General features: G+C 37.8%; 1 protein-coding gene across 1 annotated transcript; it reads right to left on the reverse strand.

The window, feature by feature from the left end:
• Positions 1–1,532: 1,532 nt before the first annotated feature.
• Positions 1,533–3,149, reverse strand: LOC108203314 (uncharacterized). The gene is made up of 2 exons (XM_017372151.2): positions 2,303–3,149; positions 1,533–2,218 (listed from the first exon to the last, which is right to left on the reverse strand). Exons 1-2 carry the CDS (start codon positions 3,147–3,149, stop codon positions 1,533–1,535), a joined length of 1,533 nt encoding a protein of 510 aa, XP_017227640.2.
• Positions 3,150–25,848: the final 22,699 nt, after the last annotated feature.

Here is a 25,848-nt window from a genome sequence, read left to right on the forward strand (position 1 = left end):
TCCTTAAACTTTAAACTCCCATCTGCCGATATCTTAAAGTCTGTTGCTTTACCACTTTCCACTTCACCTTTTCGTTTATTCACCTCATTATCTTTGATTTGACCTTGCTTGATTCTTTTGAGTATCGTTGACTCGATATTCATTTTATCCAACCTATTGGTAATCAACTCAATTTCTGATCTACTAATATCCTCTTGAAGAGGTTTGGGCCATGACCTTAAAACTGATAAGTTACCATAAACCTTTCTACTAAGTGCATCATCAACCACGTTCGCCTTTCCTGGATGATACATAATCTCGCAATCATAATCCTTGACTAATTTCAACCATCGTCACTGTCTCATATTCAACTCCTTTTGAGTAAAGAAATATTTTAAACTTTTATGATCTGTGTATATCTCACATTTTTCTCCATACAAATAATGTCTCCAAATTTTAAGAGCAAATACAACTGCTGCTAATTCCATGTTATGTGTAGGATATCTCTTTTCATAATCTTTTAGTTGTCTTGAAGCATATGCGATAACCTTCCAATTTTGCATCAGCACACATCCTAAACCCTGCTTAGAGGCATCACTATAGATAACAAAACCTCCTGATCCTGATGGAATAGTAAGAATTGGAGCAGACACTAGACATTTTTTTAATTCTTGAAAACTACTTTCACAAGCATTCGTCCACTCAAACTTGTGACTCTTTCTAGTTAGTTGTGTCAATGGGGTACCAATCTTAGAAAAGCCCTCAACGAATCTTCTATAGTATCCTGCCAATCCAAGAAAACTTCTCACTTCTGACGCATTCCTTGGTCTACTCCAGTTGCTTACTGACTCAACTTTTGCCGGATCTACTGAACTACCCTCTCTTGCTACTATATGCCCTAAAATGACACTTTTTCCAACCAAAACTCACATTTCTTAAACTCGGCATATAATTTCTCTTCTTTTAACTTCTGTAAGGTCAATCTCATGCTCATCTCTAGATCGAGAATATACGAAAATATCATCTATAAACACTATCACAAACTTATCAAGATCATCCTTAAACACTCTATTCATGAGATCCATAAATGCTGCTGGAGCATTGGTTAGTCCAAATGCCATCACTAGAAACTCATAATGACCATACCTCGTTCTAAAGGCGGTTTTGGGTATATCTTCTTCTCTTATCTTTAATTGATGATACCCAGACCTCAGATCAATCTTTGAAAATACCACAGATCCTTGTAATTGGTCAAAAAGGTCATCGATTCTTGGAAGGGGATATTTATTCTTAATGGTAACCTTATTTAACTCCCTATAATCGATGCACATTCTCATAGTTCCATCTTTCGTCTTCACGAACAACACTGGGGCTCCCCATGGCGAGAAACTAGGTCTAACGAATTTCTTATCTAGTAGTTCGTTTGGTTGAGTTTTTAGCTCTTTTAGTTCTGCGGGGGCCATCCTATAAGGTGCTTTAGATATTGGAGCCGTGCCGGGTATTAAATCTATTTCAAACTGTATTTCTCTATCGGGAGGTAATCCTGGTAACTCTTATGGAAAAACTTCTAAAAATTCTTTAACTACAGGTATCTCCTCGGGCTTATTTCCTATTATAAGATTAGTGCCTAACACATTTCCAAAATAACCAACACAACCATCTTGTAACATTGTCTTTTCTTGCATAGCTGAGACGGTCGATATCATGTTATTGGGGAAATCAGCCACGAACTCAAATTGGTCCTCCTCAGAAGGTTTAAACATCACCTTTTTGTTTTTACAATCAATAGTAGCATTATACTTAGATAACCAATCCATACCTAGTATCACCTCATAATCATACATCTCTAAAACCACTAAATCAACATACAATTCGTGGTTATCAATACATACAGGAACCGCTCTTAACCATTGGTTATAATGTAATATCTCTCCGGACGGTAATATTGCACTAAAATTACTTGATAACTTTTCAAGAGGTCTCCTAAGTCTTTTCAAATAATTTATAGATGCAAATGAATGTGTAGCTCCTGAATCTATCAATGCATAAGTAGGAATACCATCGATAGTGATGTTACCTGACACTACCGTATTGCTAGCATCTGCATCTGCTTGGGTGATAGCAAAGATTCTGGCATTAGTCTTTGAAGGCTCCTCTTTCTTCTGCTCATTTTGCCAAATTGGACAATCCTTGATTAGATGATCCTCCTTTCCGCATTTGTAACACTTCCTTGTTGATGCTTTGCATACCCCGAAATGACGTTTTCCGCACTTTTGACATTATGGCCAAGGTTGTTGCCCCGACTTGTTGTTTCTTGGTTCACCTTTAAATCTTTTATTTGGATCAAGTCTAGTCTGAGATCCTTGAACACCTCGTTTGTTTAAAAATCGATCTTGATCTTTATTAAATTTTACATCCCTTCTAGGCATTGTAGTAGAACCCTTCACCCTCATTATCTTTTGTTCCCTATGTTTAGCCCTCAAAGCTTTTTCAACTGCTTGAGAATAAGTGAGAGGCCCAGTACGTCCCATGTCAACATCTCTAGCTAACTCTGGTTGTAATCCCTCAAGAAAACGATTCACCCTACTAGCCTCAGTGACAACCAAATCCGGTGCAAACTTAGCTAATCGATCAAACTTTCGAGCATACGCAGCAACCGATAGACTCCCCTGGTACAATCTACTAAACTCGTTTACTTTAGCACTTAACATAGCTTCACTATAGAACTTTTCGTTAAAAAAGGTCTCGAAATCAGCCCAAGTCATCTGACTAACGTCACGTGTAAGCTTAACAACATCCCACCAAATCTTAGCGTCTTTCTTTAACGTATGCACGGTGCAAGACACCTTTTCCCTATCATTTAATTGCATAAACTCAAAGATATCTTCTAGGGAACTCTTCCAATCTAGTGCTTCTAATGGGTCACTGCTACCCTCAAAAGTTGGTGGGCGTTGTTTTCTAAATCTCTCATATAAAGGTTCCATCTGATGTAGGGGAGGTGGTGGAGGAGGTGGAACAGCTTCAGCATTACGTCCATGTCGCAACTCTTGAGCTAGCTTCTTTATCTGCTCACCTTGTCTACGAATAATTTCTTGTAATTCAGCTAATTCCCTAACATGCCTTTCTCGGGTGGGACTATCACTAGCTTCAGATGTTTGCCTTTCAGCCATCTCTTTCTACTCAAGAAATCATACAGTTTAATTATTTATTTATACCGAGTAGCATATCAGCGCATGTATGCAATTGAACCAACATATAACTAATAAATATAAACACTTACTACCGAGTGAAGCATTTCCTTCCTTGATGTGTACATATGGCCGGTCTACAGAACCGCTTTAAACCTGGGCTCTGATACCAAACTTGTAACACCCCAACCCAAATCACTTAACAAAAGAAAACTTATTACAATAACATCGCGAATTGACGAATTTATCATATAAGTCTTAGTATTTTTTTATAACACCAAGAAAACCATATTACACACATAAGAAGTTTACTTCCATTCTTTAACACACACCATACTTAAAACATACTATAAAACATGTCATTACTAGGTGACATATAGCAAAACATATAGATAGGCCATCCCCAGGTCAAAGTAGCCATATGTACATCATCCAGGCGAGGTTCTGCTTCAGCTCGTTCCCACTTCTACTTATATTTATCTTGACCTTTTCCTGCAATCACAAGAAAACTATGAGCTATGTCGCTCAGTAAGTAAAGTAACTGAAGATAATTTAACACACATAAGTAATTCAACGTGTATGAGTGTATTCCATCTTATCTTTATTATTTATGAACCTTGACACTTTAAATTAGTGCACCATGTTGACACATTTGCCTGCAGGGATTTCGTATAACATAATATCCCATGGGAAACCTCCTCAGGCGCCATTACCGACTGAGTGGCTCGTTGTGTATCTTATTCTATCGTTGCCCCGTCGAGCTCAAGACCTAAGGCGGCCTTGCTCTGTGGTATCTGATCACATAGATCTTAACAACATAGAGGAGGCAAGGTCAACTCATATTCGATAATCGAACCTGGCCTTCTCTTAAAGGGCTACCCTTACAAGCCTACAAAAGGCCTAATAAAACTTATCTTCTCGTAACAATGACACAATTCAATTATACCATCATATTCTCAATTGGTCACATGCATAATTTAGCAACATATTCTATCAGAATTTCCAGATAAATACACACAGCCAGTAACGTACTACAACCATTTCAATCTTCACAAAGTAACACAAAATTGACAATCACCAAAAACATATTCAAATAAGAAATTTTGTGTTGCAGTTAAGTACTTTACTTACCTCAAGTCCAGCTTAAACAGCAAGATACTTTCAATCAAGATCTTTTATAATCACCTAAAATCATACATATTTTCATGTGTCATAAATCACTCTTTAAGTCACTTATATGATTTATACCCATTTATAACTTTGGATAAGTTAATTAAATCATTACTCAAACCTTTTAAAATAAATTTAATAACTACTCATAATATTAAAAATACTAACTGAATAAAATACTAAAATATTATTATTAAATAAAATAAGTAGAAATTTCGCAACTTAAATGGCTTAAGATAACCAGGTACCTCAAAGTTGAGAGTTCACTTTTATTCCCTTCCTTTTCCAAGGATAACATACCAAGCGTGACTTCCCTTATTTATATAGATGAGATTTGTCCCTGCTCTTTTTATAATTCGATGTGGGACTTTTTAATGGATTGAACTAACACACAAACAAGGACAATCTTTGCAAGTACTACTCCAACTGTTTCCCTTAAGTCTTTGTGCAACTTACTATTAACTATATAATCAGATGCACTACATATATATAGCAGCCTAAAATCTTTATCCAAATCGATGTGGGACTAGTATAATTGTGAAAACTTGTATTCATTTGTTAACATGTCCAACCCAACACTTTAGGCACAAGTTTATACTCTTTTAAACACCGATCTTTAAAAATTATCCCTTACAAGGCAGCTCTAGTTATCTTTTAGGAAGCCAAGGCCTAACAAGACACAAAGATTTTTACATGGACCAAGCAAGATGCTCACAGTCCTCAAGTCCTAATCACACTTCAACACTTAAAACCCATCATGCCTAAATAGGCTGTTTTAGTCTTGAACTTCCACATCTTTTCGATGTGGGAGGAAAACTTGATTCAACTATTGTACTCCTAGTCCAAACATTCCTACAACTTGTATAAGAATTATATGTTCTTTGGTTCCACATCTTTTCGATGTGGGACTCTAACATTCTTAACTCAACAAACTATTAAGACCCAAATAAGGTATAAAAGTTCTTTGAGAAAATGTAGAGTTTCATGATCAAATACTTAGACTATTAATACTTTCTCTTTATTTATAACCAACTCAAGTTGCTCTTCCCTTTTCTAATTCGATGCGGGATGTTGATTAATTAAATCCACCCGAGTAATTACACTATTTCAAAAGCACTAGCCACACCTCATTTTTTTTAAAGGCAACTTACATTATTTTTCGTTCATTTTACCCAATGTGGGCCAAAAACCAACAGAAGTCCACTTTAGCTTCAACTTATAACACCCCATCAGTTTAAATAGGGAGTTGAGGATCTCTCTTCCCATTTTTACTCTATGTAGGAAATAGAGAAAAACTTTAAACTAGTGAGTTACATGCCAACTCCTAAAAGCTTAGGAATTTAATACATGCATCTACTTATTATAGATAATTGGCTAGCATTTTTACACTTTTGTCTCGATGTGGGACAAACGTTACTATATTGAAAATCCAAACTAGCACACTTGTATCATACCGCAAGTATATGCTTACATTTATAGCTTGAGGCTACTCTTTTGCTCTCATTCTCACCAATGTGGGAAGTGAGCCATATACTTAGCATAAACTTTAACCTAACACCCTCCATATATTATATAGTGCAAGAAAAGTTTCTCCACCTATTTCAAATCAATGTGGGACAATATCTAATAACAATTCTTAAATATTAATTGGGAAAATAAATAATAAAACATGTCTCACATGGTTAATAATTCTAATTCACACATATCTCAACTACTATTATAATAATATAAATATCAAATATCTAATATTTTATTATATTGTCAAACCTGGATATTACAACTTAGACAAAATTACATGGCATTGGATATTTACAATTAGCCATCTTATTCTATCCATCCGTTGATGATTTTCAAGATAAATAAAATAACAATTACAACTGACAAAATGGTAAAGATTCTAATTGAAAATGTTACAGAGTGTTTATGTTATCATCAAACTTATTGATTCCTAACAATTTTACTTATCAGAACAATTAAATTGGTTGTATGATTTATTTATTAAATTGATTCACCTTCGAATTAATTTAATTTATGAATTTATATAATTAATATAATTAAGTGAATAATTATTGAATAATTATTTAATGAAAAATCAATGTTATATGATTTTGAGACACGGCATGACAATCTTTCTAATTGTCATACCGAGCTCTTTAAGTGGTTTTGTCGCGCGGCATGACAATATGTCATACCGAAGTATGCTCCATGACATGTCTGTTATGTCATACCGTCCCTTGCTGCCATGACATATTGTTATGTCATACCATTTGGTGCTCCATGACAATTTAATGATTGTCATGCCGTGCCTTACTTGATGGGCAAGCTCTGGGAATTGTCATACCGTTTTATGCAGTATGACAATGGTTGCATATGTCGTTCCTTCCTTGTTTTGTGCATGACAATGAGTTGTATTGTCATTCCCTTCTTGTAATTGTCATACCTTGTCTAGGAATGGTCATGGCACTTCTTGTAGTTGTCATAGCCACCTTGTCATACTAGTTCAAAGTGTTTGCCTATGAATAGGCCTTCACTTCTTCATTTGTATCTTGTTCAAGCATTGTAAAAACTTTCAAATTGTTTGTAACTTGTTATTCTTATATCCACAATTTTCTGTGGTTTGATCACTGGGTTGTTTTAACCACTAAGTTATGATACATCTTCTCGAATTTATTCTATGAACTTTGGTGGACATTAAAAGTAAACCTTGTTAGTTATATAACGACTTCCACATTGTTATATTAATTAATTAAAATCTGTTTATCAAGTTTGACTCCAATCAGATTATTCCTCCGTGATTATTTTGTGACGATTGTATTAACCCCCCCCCCCCCCCCCCCCCCGCTACAACCGTTTCAGGACCTAACATGTTCCAGATTACACTAAATTTTCTACAAAGAACATTTCTCATGTCGCATCAACATCCCCGGCTACAGAAGTTCCCACAAAAAGTATGAATTTAGAATCACTTGATAAGGTAAATTATTCTAGGCTATAATTAGAATCACATGGTGTTGTGCCATAAAATCTCCCTGGGCTTATTTATAGCCCATCATGTTGTCTGGGCTTTATTAGGGCTTATTGGAGTCATTTGGTAAAGGATATTAGGCTTCGCCATTGCTGGGTGAACCATTAAAGGCATGCAAGAAGGCATATGGGATTGCATTGGAAGCATAATGGAGGCTGCCATCAAAATGGGGTTGCACCTGAAGGAGCTTTAGGGGTTACCGCTTAGTGAATCCTGGCTTGCAGCTACGTGGCTACAGTTAGGGGATGCTGTTGGCAGGGGTCCGCCGCCTGGGCAGAATTGCAGGCAGACTCCAAGAAGGACTCTTTTTCCTTTTTTTTAGGAGGACGAATTGGAGGTGGATTGGGAGGGTATCAGCTTCTATGTATCCACAAATTAAAGGATAATCATGCTTATTTGGAGATAATTACAACATATATACATATCTAGTGCAAATATTCGGATATATGTTCAAGATGAAGGCTTCAAGTGACCTACTTGGAGTAGGGTTCCGCCGGATAGCTACAAAAGAAGGCTGATTTATCCTAAACTAGAGGGGATACGAGCTTATCTTTTCGTGGTACTTATCTCAAGAACTACATGGGCTTGATCCCTATAAATAGGGTATGTAGGCACCTTGCAAAGGGACGACTGGATTCTAGCTCACAAGTTCTACACTCTAAAGAGAGGCACGTGTAAATAGTTTTCATATAGTTTATGTTAAAGGTATCCCCTACAAGCTAGCCGTGATTCTCGTAGTTGTAACAAATATCCCTATAATTGTGCTATAGGGTTCTAGGGGTGTTGTATCAATTCCACTCGCAAAACTTTTTGGCGCTAGAAGGAGGGCATTATTGATCTTAGAGAGGAGAGATGTCAGATATTCCTGAAAATCCAGAAAATCCCAAGACGTCGGAGGGCGGTACGCTAGACGATAGCGGCACTCCGAGCGGGGAATTAACACTCGAGGAGATGGCAGAAATGAATAGAATGAGTCAGAGGATTGCCTCCCTGAAAAGAAAGTCAGTAAAGTCGAAGAAGGCTAGCAAGGTGACTCCCACCAAGCTAAATTTTGATGGAGAAGGCGGTAGGAAAGAAGGTGGAGACCCTGAAAAAGAAGCTAACCCCAAGATGGATGACGGAAAACACTCGCAGGCTACCAGTGTAAGCGTGTTCGATCGCCTGGCAAGGAAACCGACCGAGCAAGACTTGCGGCACAGGCTTGGCAACAAGGCCCCAAACGGGGATGAACCTGAAAGGTCGCAACACAGGGCTCTTCCTTGCTAAAGACAGGAGAAGCCCGCGTCCGAGGCTCGGTCAAAAGATAAAATACGTAGGCCGTCGAAAGTCATCTCGATCCACCATGATGAGGAAAGCTCAGGGTCGCATAATGATGAGGAAGTAAGCAAGAAGAAGGAACAGCCCCTAGGTGATCATTATGAGGTGGCACTCGATTGTGGGGACGATAAGTGTAAGAGGGAAGAGCTGTTGGAAGCCCTAAAGAAGGTGAAAGCCGATAACACTACTAGAAAAAAGGCCTTAGACCCGATGTCTATCTAAAATTCGACCGATGTCTTCGCGTGTGATGTTAAAGGTACCCGTGCAAAGACATCGGCTAAAATCCGATGTCTAAAGTGGGATTACACAGCGCTTCTGGGTGTACCTGATGTCTAAGACCCATTTTTGTTATAAAATTAACTACTTCAAGATCAATATTAGGTGCATTAGGTGTAGTAAAACATATCAGACACAAGTAGTTTACAGGCTTTAACATCGTGAGTTAGAAAAAACGATGTCTATTTGTTTATTTAAAATCGACCTTTTTTTAATATGATGTCAAAAACTTAATAAGACATCTGGTATATGTGTACAAATAATGTTTACCTAATGTGAATAGAATTTTTAGACATCGGGTATGATGCTTGAAAGTGTTGTAATTCAAGGTTTTTACCATCAGTTTTTATATACAAGCTAGTGATGTTTGTTATGAATGGAATTAAAATAACCACCTGTGTTTGCTTGATACCATAATATACCAAATCAAAATGTAAACAAGCCATATACATACAACCAAGAGATCACAAAAACAATCATATATATCCGCTTCTCGAATTCCAAATCCAAAATACTAGGTACCTAACTACCAAATATACAATCCATGCAATAGCTTCCATCCAACCCTAGGGACAGATCTGAATTGGCTTTGATTAGATATCCAGCACGTGATTGTGTTTGAATGAAATCTCGGGGAAGAAGTACAATAGGAGATCCTTTGCCAAGGGTATTAAGTAGTCATGGGTACTCTGGGAAAGAAATATTAAGGTACAACTTAGCACAGCTGGTATGACATAGAAAATAAATCTGCAGACTCGAATCTACCCTCTACACAGCATGTTGGATGGCTAAACATTGCATTTAGTCATCTTATAAAAAAGGTCAAATACTAAAAAATCTTCTTTACATTGGATAAAATTTATATTATTAACAAACTCTTTGCAAGAAAAATGGCTTTCCTACCTTTTATCTCAATTTGTGAATTGTTACTTAATGTAGATTATATTCCGCAATATAATCTTCAATTCTTAACTTGGTATTGAAAAGTTTTGACAAAAAGAAATACAGTCCAAAGCAATATACAATTACCACCTTGTAGACAATGACAGGGCGAGATCATATAGCAACTGGTAGTGGGAAACCATGGGAGGGGAATTTACTGAAGCGCGACGAATTGCGGCATCTCTTGCAAGTCTAACCCATTCAGGAGTAGCAATATTAGAAGCCTCCCCACAATTGAACCCTGTAGATCATTTGTCAATAGATATTTATAACACGCCAAGGCCAATGCAAGTGCAAAGGAGTCCTACCGTGACTAAATCCCGAGTGATAAGCTCTTTGGAGAGTAACAACAAATTCTCCAGCATCCTGTACCAATCTGATTTTAAAGAGGTTCAAAGGCAAAAACAAAGATGTGCACAAGTCAGAAGAATACACAATACAAATATGAAGAACAGTCTTGAACAACCATACTCTGTATATACTATAACGAGATGCATTAAAAAACCTAAATGATATGTAAAGAAACTATTTTGCAGTTCACTTGAATCGTTTTTACTTTAATCTTCTACATTTACATCAAAAGAAGATATTACCAGCTCTGTTCTGAGAAAAGATTCAATCTGCAGAAATCTAAAAAAGAATTTTAAAAAACAGTACTTTACAGCAAATGGATATATCACCTGCAACATGGAATTCCGGCTTTCACCAGTACTTCTGGAGACATGACAGTGGTCTTCTCACCAAGGGTTGCAAAAGTTACTTAAATGATAATATTTCATTATCAAATATGTGTTGCACCAAGAACAAAAAATAGCGTTAATGTACAACATTTAAGTTTACAACAAGATTCAGCCTACAAAGGATCCATGCCTAATCAATCATCCTAAAGAAAATTAGCTGTAAAGCCCAGGCCAACATTTTAAATCAATTTCGAACTTCAAACAAAGAGTCCTCCGAGTTTTGAGATAATTGAAATGTGTCAGTACTACATACCCAAAGTCCATGATGGACCATTAAAGCTTATCCAAATGCTTATAATTGACCCTTGCAGCCTTGATTATTAATGTGTATTCATATATTTAACTAAAATTATAGCCGTCTTTCAATTTCAACAGGTGTTAAATGCAGTGAATCTAAATGACAGCAGTAGTAGCTACAAAAAATCAAACATAAGAACATCTTATCATACACAAAGGATGGACAATAAACTATAGCAATTCACTATAGGTGAAATATATACGTAAGTATCAGAACGTGTAAGACCTTTACTATAGGTGAAATATATACATAAGTGAAATGTGTATATTTTATTACAAATAATAAGCTATATATGTGTGGAGGCAGCGTGGTAGTCGCAGACTGTATTTCTTGCGAGAGGGGTGTTCTGAGGTATTAACTTTAAAAACAGAGAAGCTGTATTTCATGGCATGTTTAGAGCTTATTCTGATATAGTTCTTAAAAATATTAGAGCGTTATTGTAGCAATTCTTTGCAGGGTGACTGCATGGACTTTAGAGGGCTGATTATTATGAACATTTTAATCAACTCATTCTATTAATAACCTATGGCACTTATGGTTGAAACGATCAATGATAATCAACAAAGAACAACAGGAAGCCTACGTCAAAAGTATATCGCACATGGTCTGTTATATACGAGTCCAGTCTTTGTACATTAATGTATGATAGATAGCGACAAGGATAGACTGGACAGAAATTGGGGAAAGGGGGAAGCATTTAGTCTGTGAAGTAGTTTTACCTGCTTATTTGTGGATCAAACCCAAACGCATAGTATGTAACTCCTACCCACATGCCAGACTCTAACAAAGAAAATGGAATGCGTCCATTGTTTGTCCACGCCTTAAATTCCCAACAAGGTCAGTCACATAACATATATATATTAGAGCCATACTTTCAGTGTTGAAAACATAATAATGCTGGTATCAATCAAAAACAAAATCCAGACAGATTAAAGCACCATATAAAACAACATGTATAACTAAACTCAGGTCCTTAAAATTATAGATACACAAACATAATCTTTTCAAATATCCAATTTCCACAAAACCAATACAATTTAACTTACAAAGACCCTCGAAAATTAGGTTTTAGCTTAGGAAGATACATCTAATTCTATAACCTCAAGACAGATATGCACTGAAGAAAAGCTTATAACAGAGCTATACACAAACAAAATAAAACAAACCTCTTCAAGCTCAGTGTAAACTCTTCAGGTTCAGTGGAACCTCTTCAAGCCTCCAAACCTCCAGATCTGTTCAATAATGAAAAACCCCAAAATTAGTGAAAACAAACTCAATCCAAATAAACCTAATTACAGAAAAATTAGGTGCTTAGGGTGAGAAATTAGGTGATTCTCGAAGCACCAAAAGTACCAATTTGATGCTTCATCCAATTTGGGGTTCAATTGAAACCCTTATTTGATACGGCAAAGATGTGAGAGACACCAGAGATATGTGAGAGATGTGGAGGCGGCAGCGAGGCGGAGGAGTGAGGGAGTGAGAGGTGAGAAGTGTCGGGAGGGAGGAGGGAGAGGGAGATATGTCGGGAGGGAGCAGGGAGATTGAATGTTTCGGGAGGGAGGCTGGATATTTTGTTTGAGTGAGAAAGAGGGGCGGGAAATATTTTTTGGTTAAGTGTGGGAAATGAACATGATAAAAGTAATTAGTTGTTGTTTCAGTTTTTAAAAATATAATTTAACAACGGTCGAAAATTTAACCGATGTCTAAGAAAAAATGACAACAGTTATGTTCTGAAACGATGTCTTCTATACAATTTTCTATTTTTTAAAATAACTATTGACATCGGTTATTTTCTCAACTGATGTCTAAATTTCACGATAACATCGATTAAAAAAAATTGATGTCTTAAGTTACATTAACATCGGTCGTCTGAGCAACCGATGTCTAAGCACCAATGTCGTAGGCACTAATTCTAGTAGTGTAAGAAGTCAAAAGCTGAGCTTACCGTTAAGTCACCCTTCACCAAAAGGGTTAGGGACTCACCCCTACCGCGTATCTACAGGGGGGTTGGCGACTTGAGATTTAACGGAACCACGGACCCCGTGGAGTATCTTAGCCGGTTTGACACTGAGATGGAGGTCTACCAAATCCCTGACCTCACAAAATGTCGCTTGTTGGCTGCAACCCTCAGGGATGACGCTCACCACTAGTTCAAGAGGCTTTCTGCTAATTCTATCAATTCTTGGAGAAAAATGAGTGAGCTGTTTGTGGGACAATTCAGGGCTTTCGTTCCTTATGCCCCCTCTGCCAACACCCTGGCTAACATTAAGCAGAAGCAACATGAGACACTGAGGGAATATTTCAAGCGCTTCAACTCAGAGGTGCCCCGTGTCAGGCCAACATCAAAGGAAACCCTGAAGAATTTCTTGATAGCAGTGGTAAGACCTGGAACAGAATTCTGGAAGGAGTTGCAGGGATGGGAACCTGAAATCCTGGCTGACTTCTTTGCTAGGGCAGAACCCCATAAAGTTATTGAGGTATCTTTTGCTAAGCTGAAGAAGCAGTCGAAGTCCGAAAGCCGTAGCAAATGGAAAAGCAAAAGGGATAGGTCTTACACCCCAGAAAGAAGGAACACCTATAAGAAGAACCCCTACACAAGGTCTACTGGTGAGAAACCCTCAAGTCAACATGGCAAAATCTCACCCATCACTATATATGAATGCAACCAGCACGCAGGGCTTCGACAAATCAAGGCTAACTCCGTGTAGGAACAATCGGACCTTGGCCCTGCATTTTATTATAATAATTAAAAGTTCGAACACAATATTAACCTTCATCGCTACGGTGCAAGGGATTCAAATCCACGTCTTCTACTGTATTCCCTGATTCTCTTTGGACGAAGTGTGGCCTTTGATCTCCCAAGGTGTGCCTCTCCTTAAAGCTCAAAAAACCCAAAACCCTAGCTGTCTCCTTGAGAAAAACGTCTGCCTCTTTCAAACTCTAGGATGAATTCGTTTTGGTCTGTCTTTCAGCTTTAGGAGAACGAGAATATATATAGGCTACAGTAGGGATCATGGACCATTAGGTCAGGCCTCCCAATGACATTCCGGGCCAGGCCCAATGTCATTAAATATTAATTTAATCCACTAAAAAATTAATATTTGCACTACCTTTCCTAATTCCGTAAATTAATTATTAATTCGGCTCCCATATTAATTGCTTATAAATTCCCCAAGTTTAAGATATCGCATGTCCATTAATTAAATTAATTTTTGACAATTAATTTAATCAATATCTTTTATCCTTGATCATCCACTCAACCTTATAATTATGCAAGAACAAATCTGCCTGCAGGACTAAAGCATAATTATCTTTATGAGCTTTCAAGAGGACATCATCACCCGAAGATATTTTTCAAACATGGTTTCCTTTTATAGTTAATATCCCACTCTGTATATAATGTCATTGCCCAATACATAAATTCGTAATTTAAAATAAATTACTTAACTTATAAGTCAAGACATGTGCATTAAATACAAGTGTCAATCACTATATCCAGATTAAGAACCTAAGCAATAATAATATCATAGAATCTTAGTTCTTTATTGTCAGAATAAATGAAACAATTATTCTACTATTTTGATCCCGTTTAATATACACAAAGTATATAAGTATTATTCAATAGTCAAGATAAACTATTTCCAAATAATACTTCAGCCGTTCCAATGGTTTGTCTAACACCATTTAGACTGTGAACCTTTATTGTATTATATAAGGAATCTGACAATCTAATCTTCTCCTATCCCATTTGATACTAGATTGTCTACAATATATAATATACAGACAATGTGAAAACATGCATTCAAGATTCTCAAATAATTGTTATATCCTTTCCTGACAAAAAAAAATTGTTATATACTTCTAACAAATATTTCAGTATAACCCTAACAATCTCCCACTTATACTCAAGATATTCTTTGAGTATATCAGTGTTTATTACAAGCAATCCACTACCAACTATAATAACTATGTGACCACGTATCTGACTCCTATCGCTTCCACGTGCTCCTAAAAAGCCTTAGCTGGTAAGCTCTTCGTGAAAGGATCTGCCTAGTTATCCTTCGATGCTATATCAGCCACAATGATATCTCCTCGCTTAACGATTTGTCGTATGAGGTGATACTTACGCTCTAAGTGTTTCGCTGCTTTATGGGCCCGTGGTTCCTTGGTATTTGCCACAACACCAGTATTATCACAGTAAATCGTGATTTGCTGTGGCAGATTGGAAACCACATCCAAATCCAGCAGGAAGTTTCGGAACCATATAGCTTCTTTGGCTGCCGTAGAGGCTGCCACATATTCGGCTTCCATGGTTGAGTCTGCGATGCATTTCTGCTTCACACTCCTCCATATTACGGCTCCACCTCCCAAAGTAAAAACACATCCCAAGGTGGACTTTCTCTTATCCTTATCTGTCTAGAAATCTGAATCAGTATATCCCAGAGGCAATAAATCAGAGGACTTGTAAACTAACATATACTCCTTAGTCCTTCGCAGGTACTGGAGTATTGCTTTTACAGCACTCCAATGTTCCAGTCCTGGGTTTGACTGGTATCTGCTAACCATGCCCACGGCAAAGCAGATATCATGCCTCGTACATAACATTGCATACATTAGGCTTCCACATGCCGAAGCATAAGGAACTGCCTTCATGTTCTCTATCTCCTTAGGTGTCGAAGGACACTGACTCTTTGATAGAGTAACTCCATGTCTGAAGGCTAAGTTACCCTTCTTGGAGTCCTGCATGTTAAAACGAGCTAATACGTATTCTATGTAGGGCTCCTGAGATAAAGCCAACATCCTTTTCTTGCGATCCCTTATAAGTTTGATCCCAAGGATGTATGCTGCTTCACCTAAGTCCTTCATTTCAAATTGTTTGAACAACCATGCATTTATTGAAGACAACATCTTCACATTGTTTCCAATGAGTAAAATGTCATCAACATAAAGCACTAGAAAAACCACTGCATTTCCCTCACATTTCTTATACACGCATGCTTCGCTTGGACTTTGATCAAATCCATACGACTGGACTGCCTGATCTTGGCCTTCTTTAATGAATCTCTCTGGTTGCTGCATATAGATGGTTTCCTCAAGATTTCCCTTAAGAAAAGCTGTCTTGACATCCATTTGCCAAATCTCATAATCGAGATGAGCTGCTATAGATAAAAGAATATGGATTGACTTAAACATGACTACCAGCGAAAAGGTTTCCTTATAATCGATACCTTCTTTCTGAGTATACCCTTTCGCAACAAGTCTTGCTTTCCAGGCTTTCACCTTTTTGTCTGATCCCCTCTTTTTCTTGTAGACCCATTTACATCCAATAGGTTTTATACCTTTGGGTGGTTCCACGAGCTCCCAGAACTGATTAGAATACATTGATTCCATCTCAGAATCCATTGCCTTTTGCGAAAGACTTGCATCTTTGTCTTGTATTGCCTCTTCGTATGTCCGAGGATCATCATCATGTTCACCACAGACCAAGTCCGAAGACTCTCCCAAAAACATGAATCTGTCGGGCTGTCGAACAACCCTCCCACTACGACGAGGAACTGGTGCGGTATTAGTGACAGGTTGTACAGTTTGTTGTTGTTGTTCTACTTGTACTACAGGTTCATTTTTCATCCCTCCCACTAGTTCCTCTAAAACGATACTACTCATGGGTTTGTGATTCATTATATAGTCTTCCTCTAAGAATCTTGCATTGGTGCTAACAGTGACATCCCGATTCTTAGGACTATAAAATAAATAACCTTTTGTTCCCATGGGGTAGCCTACAAACAGCTTTACTTCTGTACGAGATTATAGCTTAGTCGCGTTCTTGTTCAGCACATGTGCTGGACAACCCCATATCCGAATGTGTCTCAGACTCGGTTTGTCCCCAATCCACAATTCTAAAGGGGTTTTAGGAACCGACTTAGAAGGTACTAAGTTAAGAAGATAAGCTGTTGTTTCTAAGGCATGTCCCCAAAACGACTTGGGTAAATCCGAATAACTCACCATCGATCTAACACTCTCTAAAAGAGTCTGGTTCCTTCTCTCTGCTACACTGTTCTGCTGGGGTGTGCCTGGTGCAGTCAACTGGGATTATATCCCATTCTCTGATAAATATTCCCTGAATTCCCCAAGCAAGTATTCGCCACCACGATCTGATCGTAGTGACTTCATGCTTTTATTATGTCACTTCTCCGTTTTAGCTTTGTACTCTTTGAACTTATCAAAGCACTCAGACTTACAGCGCAACAAATAAACGTACCCATATCTAGAATAATCGTCAATGAAAGTGACGAAATACTCATAACCACCTCTTGCTTGGATATTCATGGGTCCACATAAATCAGAGTGAACCAATCCTAACACTTCTTTGGCTCTATTCCCCTTTGCCTTGAAAGGCTTATTGGTCATTTACCTTCCAAGCAGGATTCACTAACTGGAAATGGCTCCACTGCCAATGAGCTTAAAGGCCCATCTACTACCAGTCTTTGAATCCTCCTCAAGTTAATATGACCTAATCTCAAGTGCCAAAGATATGTTTGGTTCAAACTAGAAGGTTCATTTCTTTTAGTAGAGGTAGAAGATGTGTTGTTCAATACCCTATGTTGTAGTTGCAGTGCAGGTTGACTAGGATTAATTATATACAAATTGTCTTGCAATGTACCAGAACATATAATCCATTTATTCATCATAATAGAAACATTACGATCCAAACAAACATTATAATCATCCATAGCAAGTTTAGAAACCGAAATTGTAACGTCTGTAATATTTGACTTATATATATTACAGTATTCCATTTTGGTGATATATAAAAATTTCGTGTCTTAATTGCCTAATTATGTGGAATCGATTTATTTTTCGTTATGTGACTTCCGATTATAGTTAGAATGCACTTGTTTAATTTTTGACGAATAAATCTCGCTACGCGATTAAATGATATTACTAGTTGCGACGGTTTTTGACTTAATAATAATAAATGTGATCGTTGTCGCTACACAATTTAATAATAATAGAGATTTAAGTGATTTTGTGATGTTTGATATGTATTGCGATTGGCCGATAGATTTTTAACTTGTAAAATAGCAATTTGATATATATTCTTCTCGTGACTTTACGTGTAATTATATTCTTGATATTATATTTTGTGAAATGTGTAATCTCATGATTTATAGATTTACACTTTATTTATTAAAACTCTCTCTTTAAATACTCTTTTAATCACATTTTAATTATTTATCAAGTGTGCAATCTACCCTTGCATGCATTTTACACTAACACTAGCTAGAGGGATAGATTTGTCACTTTACACTCCACTACCACATTTTGGTCAAGTCAAAGAGTCAAAAATATTTGAATAATCACCCACTTACACTCATTTCTCACACATACTCCCAAAACCCTCTTATCTCTCTCTTCTCTCATCTCCCTCATCTCTCTCGGCCGAATCTCTCTCTTCCTCTCCCCACCATTTTCTTTCATTTCTTCATCTTTTCAAGCTTTGTCAAGTCAAGTCTTTCAAATCCAAACTTGTATCTTCCATTACAAGGTTAGTTGTTACTTGCATGTTGCTATGGAGCCGAAATGGGGGTCTTAGTTCTTATGAGCTTAGGGTCTCCATTTTGGGGGTTCCTAAAGATGAGCTTGAGGTGTTCTTGGTGAGGGTTATGCCTTCATTTGACCAAGACACACTCTTGTTTCATCACATTCGGCCATGACCTTTAGGGGAGCCGAATGGAATGGATTTTTGGTTATTATTTTTGAGAATGAAATGATGTTATGCTTATGGTTTCAAGAGGTTTTGATCCCTTACAATGTGTTTTATAAAGTTTTAGAGCTTGCATGTTATGATTTGTACAAGAAGTATGTGAAACTAGTGACCATATGCCACGATTTTCGAATTGATACTATATGTGATGATTTGGAGTTTTTAACTTGGTTTTTGATCAATGCATGCCATGATTCTTGTGAGAAATTGTTAGTTTATAACATGCATGAGAGTATATAATGATAATCAGTAGCTATTGTATGAATACCATGATGTTATACTCGAAAATTTGCTCAAGAATGCTCTATAGAATTCTTCTCTGTTTTTGCCTTGTGTTTTGCTTCGGTTTAGGCATATATATAGCTGATTATTGATGTAAACTTCCTTGTATTTTGGTTAAGTTGAGGTCAGTAGAGTGTAATTAGGAAGTGTTGGTCTTAGACCTTATGTGTTACTTGACTAATTGCTTAAGTGACTTTAGGTATAAGTAGAGACTATTAAGTGATAATAGCTAAGTATTAAAATGCAATGCTTTACTTGTTATGTGCATTACTTGATGAATATGTTACTTGTTATTAATTGAGCTTAACTGTATATATTTATATGTGTGTGTGTGTGTCTATATATTTACACACGAAAGGGGTAGTTAGCATTGTAGTGACGAGGATACTATTAATTATAGGTGCAAGTAGGAGGCCAGGCAAGGAACCTCTAGAAGAATCAGTGCAAGTGTTCTATAAGCTTAATCCATGCAAATGAAACTCTATACTCTCCTTTATACTTGCTTGATTGATTATATACGATGTGAATACTTTATTACTGTTTACTTAGAACTGAATCACCCTATCATCACCCTATGATCAACTTTGGAATTCAATAATACCCTTAATACTTGAATTGACCTTTTCATTTAGTATCACCTTACACCCACATGATGATGCTCCAATAGTCCCTTAATTCATATTGAGAACTTGATACCCCACATTAAACTTTATTATTCCTTTTGGAACCCTGATCTTAATAACATTCCCTATTTGGGAGAGATCACTTACATTTTGAAAACACCCTTGCTTAATGACTTGTCTTTGATCAAGACCCCTTTTGAAATTGAATTGAATTGAAATGACCTCAAAAGGAATTGGATAATATTTTTATAATAAGACTGAGGTGCCAGTCAATTTATCGCAGCATCAGTAGCGGGGAGCCTGATGTCTGTTTATGGCCAATGTGTGCCGAGGATCCTCCCTGGTTGAATCACTTTAAGTGGTTCAGAGCTTGATGTGGGCTGATCACCCCTCAATGCTTGTAGCGTTGTGTGTTTCCAATTCCCATAAATTTGCTATCTCATTTTGCACCTTTACTTGTGGTTATACCTTGTGATATCCATTGTTGCTATTGCACTTGTTTATACTTTATATTGTGAACTGTTATATACTGCTTTCACTTGCTGAGCTTTTTGCTCATATATTGTATTGTTTATTATAACCCTTCAGTGAAACCCGAGAATGGCTCGTTTCAAGCAGACCGCCCGTAAGACCACATCAGGATCGGGTATTGCCTACCGCCGTATGATGGAGCAGGTTGGCAACTCGCAGTTCCCTAATATTATCTTTTGATACTTTTGAGTTTTAAAACTTGTAGTAATGACTTAGACTTAATTTGGGTTTGTAATAACTTTAGATGTTGTTCATACTCATTCCTGGTGATTCGGGGATTGTGGATTTAGATTTTCGTTCTAATATTTTATAACTCTGTAATTCTTGTTTATTATCGTATTATGCATGCTTTAGTCGGTTATTATTGTGGGTCCGTCACAGTTGGTATCAGAGTGACAGGTTTGAGTCACTGAACAACATAGGATAAATGAACATAAGATAGGATTTAGAGGTTAAGATGAACTTAAATCATGTGGGACTTGGGCGTTAGAATCTTTTAAGTTTTCTCACCCTTTTTACGTATGACCGCGTATATATATATAACTGTTGGCAGGCATCGTCTTCGTCTAGTCCCGGATTCCCGGCTACTGTACCTTTCCCGCTTTACGAGCAGATGGTGAGGCTTACTGACCGACTCGAGGGCCAGAACACGATTCTTCAGCACCGGATTGGCCAGCTGTACCGTGAGGACTTTGATGATGAGGGCAACCGTCCTCGTTTGATTGCTAGGGTCGAGGAGATCATTCGTATGGCCGAGGACCGCTTGGCAGTTATTCCACCCTATCGCGAGCGTGAGACCCGTATCACTCGGACCGCCATTACTGACGAGCTCCGCCGTGTGATTAGCAGTCTCCGTGAGCCCATTGCCACTCCGCCAGCTTCGCCAGCATCATCATCATCCACCTAGATTATCTCTTAGTCTATTTATTTCCATTATTATGATTCCGTACTTTGACTTTCCGTTCGTACTTTGTACCCCGGATTGTTTCGGGAAGACTATTTCGTACTTTACTTTCTGTTGGTACTTTGACTTGCACTTTATTTCGACTTAATGTTAACTTCACACTTTGACTATCTATTTCATTTTGCTATCATATTACCATTTTATATGCCATGCTTAGAGAGATTTTGCCATGTTAAACCCTTTAGAACTTGATCATGCTTAAACTTTCCAATATACCATGAATATGACCTTGATCGAATAATTATACCTTTTTGATGTGATACCTTAGACTCTAGTAATACACACACATACCATCATGCCATAATAATAATAATAGTAGATTCTTACATTGTGAATAACCTTTGAATAATACCTTTGTACCCAATATTTACCCTTTGATATAACTTGTATGCATATATTGAACTGTGAATAAGCTTTTCTTGTCTAAATTCAGAATCATGCCTCCCCGAAGAGCCCGCAACACCAACAATGAGAATCCCGAAGAACCACCAACCTTGGATCAACTTATGCAACTTCTTCACCAACAATCTGTCACCCTTGCTCAACAACAACAACTTCTTCAACAACAACTCCAACAACAACAACAAGCACCTCCACCAACACCTACTACCTTCAAGACCTTTCAAGCTGTGAAACCACCCGAGTTCCGAGGAACTCAAGACCCTGTTGAAGCTCAATCCTGGCTAAAGGAGATGGAGAAGGCTTTCACACTAGCTGTGGTAACCGATGAGAAGAATGTGGAGTATGCGTCGTATTTTCTGAAAGGAGAAGCAAACTATTGGTGGGAGTCAGCTCGTGCTTTGGAAGAAGGTGAGGTTATTGCTTGGGATAGATTTAAGAAGATTTTTTTGGACAAGTATTTTCCAAGGTATATGCAAACTCAAATGGAGTTGAAGTTCTTTGAATTGAAGCAAGAAGGAATGACTGTTGGAGAGTACGAGAAGAAGTTTACAGAATTGGCAAGGTTCGTGGAAGATTATGTGGACACGGACGAGAAAAGAGCGAAGAGATTTCAACAAGGATTGAAGTCTTGGCCACGAAGCAGAGTGGCGGCTTTTGAATTGGACACATATGCTGAAGTGGTCCAGAAGGCAATGGTAATAGAAGGAGAAAGTGATCAGAATTTGAAAGAGAAAGAAGGTAAGAAAAGAAAGTTTGGAAATAATGGTGAAGGTTCGGCTCAAGGGAGCCAAAAGGGGAAGAATTTCAAGAAATTTGGTTTTCAGAATCAAGTAGGTCCCCGAGGTTTTAAGAAAGGTGATAATAGGAACCCGAAGAGGATTCAAGGACCAAGTGGTCAAAGGAGACAACAAGCAACTTCAGAATGTAAGTTCTGCAACAAGAAACACACGGGAAGTTGTAATAAGGCTGATATCGTCTGTTTCAAGTGTAACTCGAAGGGTCATTATGCGAACGAGTGCCAAAACCCGAAGCCTTCTGTTACATGTTTCAAGTGTGGGAAGACCGGTCACATGTCAAGAGATTGTAAAGCATCTGGAACTAGCAAGTTGATTCAATTGGCAGCTACCCCTTGCAATCAAGGAATGACATCTTCTGTTCCGACTTTGCAACTGCCTCCTCCTCAAGTTTTTGAGTCTGCAACTCCTGTTTTCCATCCTTCTTATCCGGCTCAAGCAAGGACATTCAACATGAATATCAAGGATGCTGTTCAGAGTTCTGAGGTTGTGGCAGGTACGCTTTCTGTCAACAACATCCATGCTAAAGTGCTATTTGATTCCGGAGCTACTAGATTTTTCATATCTGAATCTTTTGCTGGCAAGTTGAATTGTACAATTGAACCGTTAGTTGAACCCTTATCTATCATTGTTGCTAATCAAGAACAAGTATCTGTTATAAGTATTTTCCCCCAGTGTACTGTAGAGATCTCTGGCTTTAGTTTTACTGCTTCCCTTATACCTTTTCGATTAGGAGAATTTGATGTTATATTAGGTATGGATTGGCTAGCAGAAAATGGTGCTCAAATAGATTGTAGGAAGAAGAAGATAATTCTTAAGTCTATACAAGGAAAGAAAGTAGAATTTAAAGGGCAGAAGCAAGTTAAGACATTTCTGACGATGATTCAAGCTAAGAAGTTGTTAAGACAAGGATGTGAAGGTTATTTGGCTCATGTAATTGATAGATCTAAAGAGACGCCGAATATAGAAAGTATTCCGATAGTTAACGAGTTCCTTGATGTATTTCCCGACGATCTTCCTGGATTGCCGCCTGACCGTCAAATTGAGTTTTCTATCGACTTAGCACCCGACACGGAACGAGTTTCGAAGCAACCGTACCGAATGGCACCGGCAGAAATGAAGGAATTTGCTAAGAAATTACAAGAGTTGTTAGATAAAGGAGTTATAAGGCCGAGTGTATCCCCGTGGGGAGCTCCAGTTCTTTTTGTGAAGAAAAAGGACGAAAGCATGAGATTGTGCATCGACTATAGAGAATTGAACAAGTTGACAATTAAGAATAGGTATCCTTTGCCTCGTATCGACGACTTATTTGATCAACTCAAAGGAGCAACTTACTTCTCGAAGATTGACTTGCTTTCGGGATATCATCAATTGAAGATTAAGCCGGAAGACATCCCAAAGACCGCTTTCAGAACTCGGTATGGATGTTACAAGTTTCTAGTTATGGCATTCGGATTGACAAACGCAGCAGCCGCCTTCATAGATTTGATGAACCGCGTATTCAAGAGGTATTTAGATAAGTTCGTCATTGTATTCATCGACGATATTCTCATATACTCGAAATCTGAAGAACATGCTGACCATCTGAGGATAGCTTTGGAAACTTTAAGGAAGGGGAAGTTGTATGCAAAGTTCTCTAAATGCGAATTTTGGATATGAGAAGTTCAATTTTTAGGGCATATTGTTGGAAGTGAAGGTATTCGAGTGGATCCAGCAAAGATAGAAGCTGTGATGAATTTGGAAAGGCCGAAGACCCCAACTGAAGTTAGAAGTTTCATGGGTTTGGCCGGATATTATCGAAGGTTTGTGAAAGATTTCTCAAATATTGCAGTACCGTTGACAAGACTGACTCAGAAGAACGAAAAGTTTGAATGGACCGACAAATGTGAGAAAAGTTTTCAAGAATTGAAGCAGAAGTTAGTCACCGCTCCAGTTCTAGCTTTGCCAGATGATCAAGGAGATTTCGTTATCTATAGTGATGTGTCACATAAAGGATTAGGTTGTGTCTTAATGCAACACGGGATAGTGATAGCCTATGCGTCAAGACAACTCAAGCCACACGAACAAAGATACCCGACACATGACTTGGAATTGGCAGCAATTGTGTTTGCTTTGAAGCTTTGGAGACCATATATCTTTATGGCGAGAAGTGTGAGATATACACGGATCACAAAAGCTTGAAGTACATTTTCACGCAAAAAGAGTTGAACATGAGGCAACGAAGATGGTTGGAATTGATTAAAGACTACGACTGCACGATTAGTTATCATCCCGGAAAGGCGACCGTGGTAGCAGATGCGTTAAGTCTAAAAGAAAGGTTGAATATGTTGACTATGGCTCAAGAGTTATCACAAGAATTTGAGAAGATGGGAATTGAAATTCGAGCTCCAAGTGCACCTACAGAAATGATTTGTACAATGACTTTTCAGCCCGAGTTGATGGAGAAAATAAAGAAGTGCCAAGAAGAAGTGATGAATGAGAAGATGAATGATTTGACCGGAGAAGATATTTGTACTCAGAAAGACAATCAAGGAATCTTGAGATTTTCATCAAGGATTTGGATACCAAATGTGGAAGAACTGAAGAATGAGATTTTGAAGGATGCTCACAATTCAGAATTTTCTATTCACCCCGGAAGCACGAAGATGTACCAAGATTTGAAGCAAGACTTTTGGTGGCCAGACATGAAGAAGGAAATTGCTCAACGGATAAGTAAATGCTACACTTGTCAAAGAGTAAAAGCTGAACATCAGAAGCCAAGTGGATTGATACAGCCTTTAGAGATACCAGAATAGAAGTGGGAGCACATTGCAATGGACTTCATAGTTGGATTGCCAAGGACAAAATCTAATCATGATGCTATTTGGGTAATAATTGATCGATTGACCAAGTCGGCTCATTTTCTGCCAATCAACAAGAGATTTTCAATGGATAAGCTGATTCACATGTATTTGAAGGAGATTGTCACTCGTCATGGAGTTCCAGTATCTATTGTGTCAAATAGAGACCCTCGTTTTAACTCTAGATTTTGGAAGCAATTTCAAGAGCATTTGGGAACCCGACTCAAAATGAGTACTGCTTATCATCCACAAACGGACGGACAAAGCGAGCGTATAATTCAAACAATTGAAGACATGTTAAGGTCTTGTGCTTTGGACTTCAAAGGAAGTTGGGACGAGCATTTGCCTTTGGTTGAGTTTTCGTATAATAACAGTTATCATGCCAGCATTGGAATGCCCCCGTACGAACCGCCTCAAATGCAGCACGTTCACAATGTTTTCCATGTCTCATTGCTTAAGAAGTTCAACCCCGACACCAAGTGCATCATAGAGAATGAACCAGTTGAGATAGATCCCGATTTGTCTTATATCGAGCAACCGGTTAGCATTCTAGATAGAAAGGATAAGGTGTTAAGGAATAAGACAGTTCCTTTAGTTAGAGTTTTGTGGAGGAATCCCAAGGTTGAAGAATCAACGTGCGAATCGATTTATTTTTCGTTACGTGACTTCCGATTATAGTTAGAATGCACTTTTTTAATTTTTGACGAATAAA

This window comes from Daucus carota, chromosome 4 (genome assembly GCF_001625215.2).
Source record: "Daucus carota subsp. sativus chromosome 4, DH1 v3.0, whole genome shotgun sequence".
NCBI lineage: Eukaryota > Viridiplantae > Streptophyta > Magnoliopsida > Apiales > Apiaceae > Daucus > Daucus carota.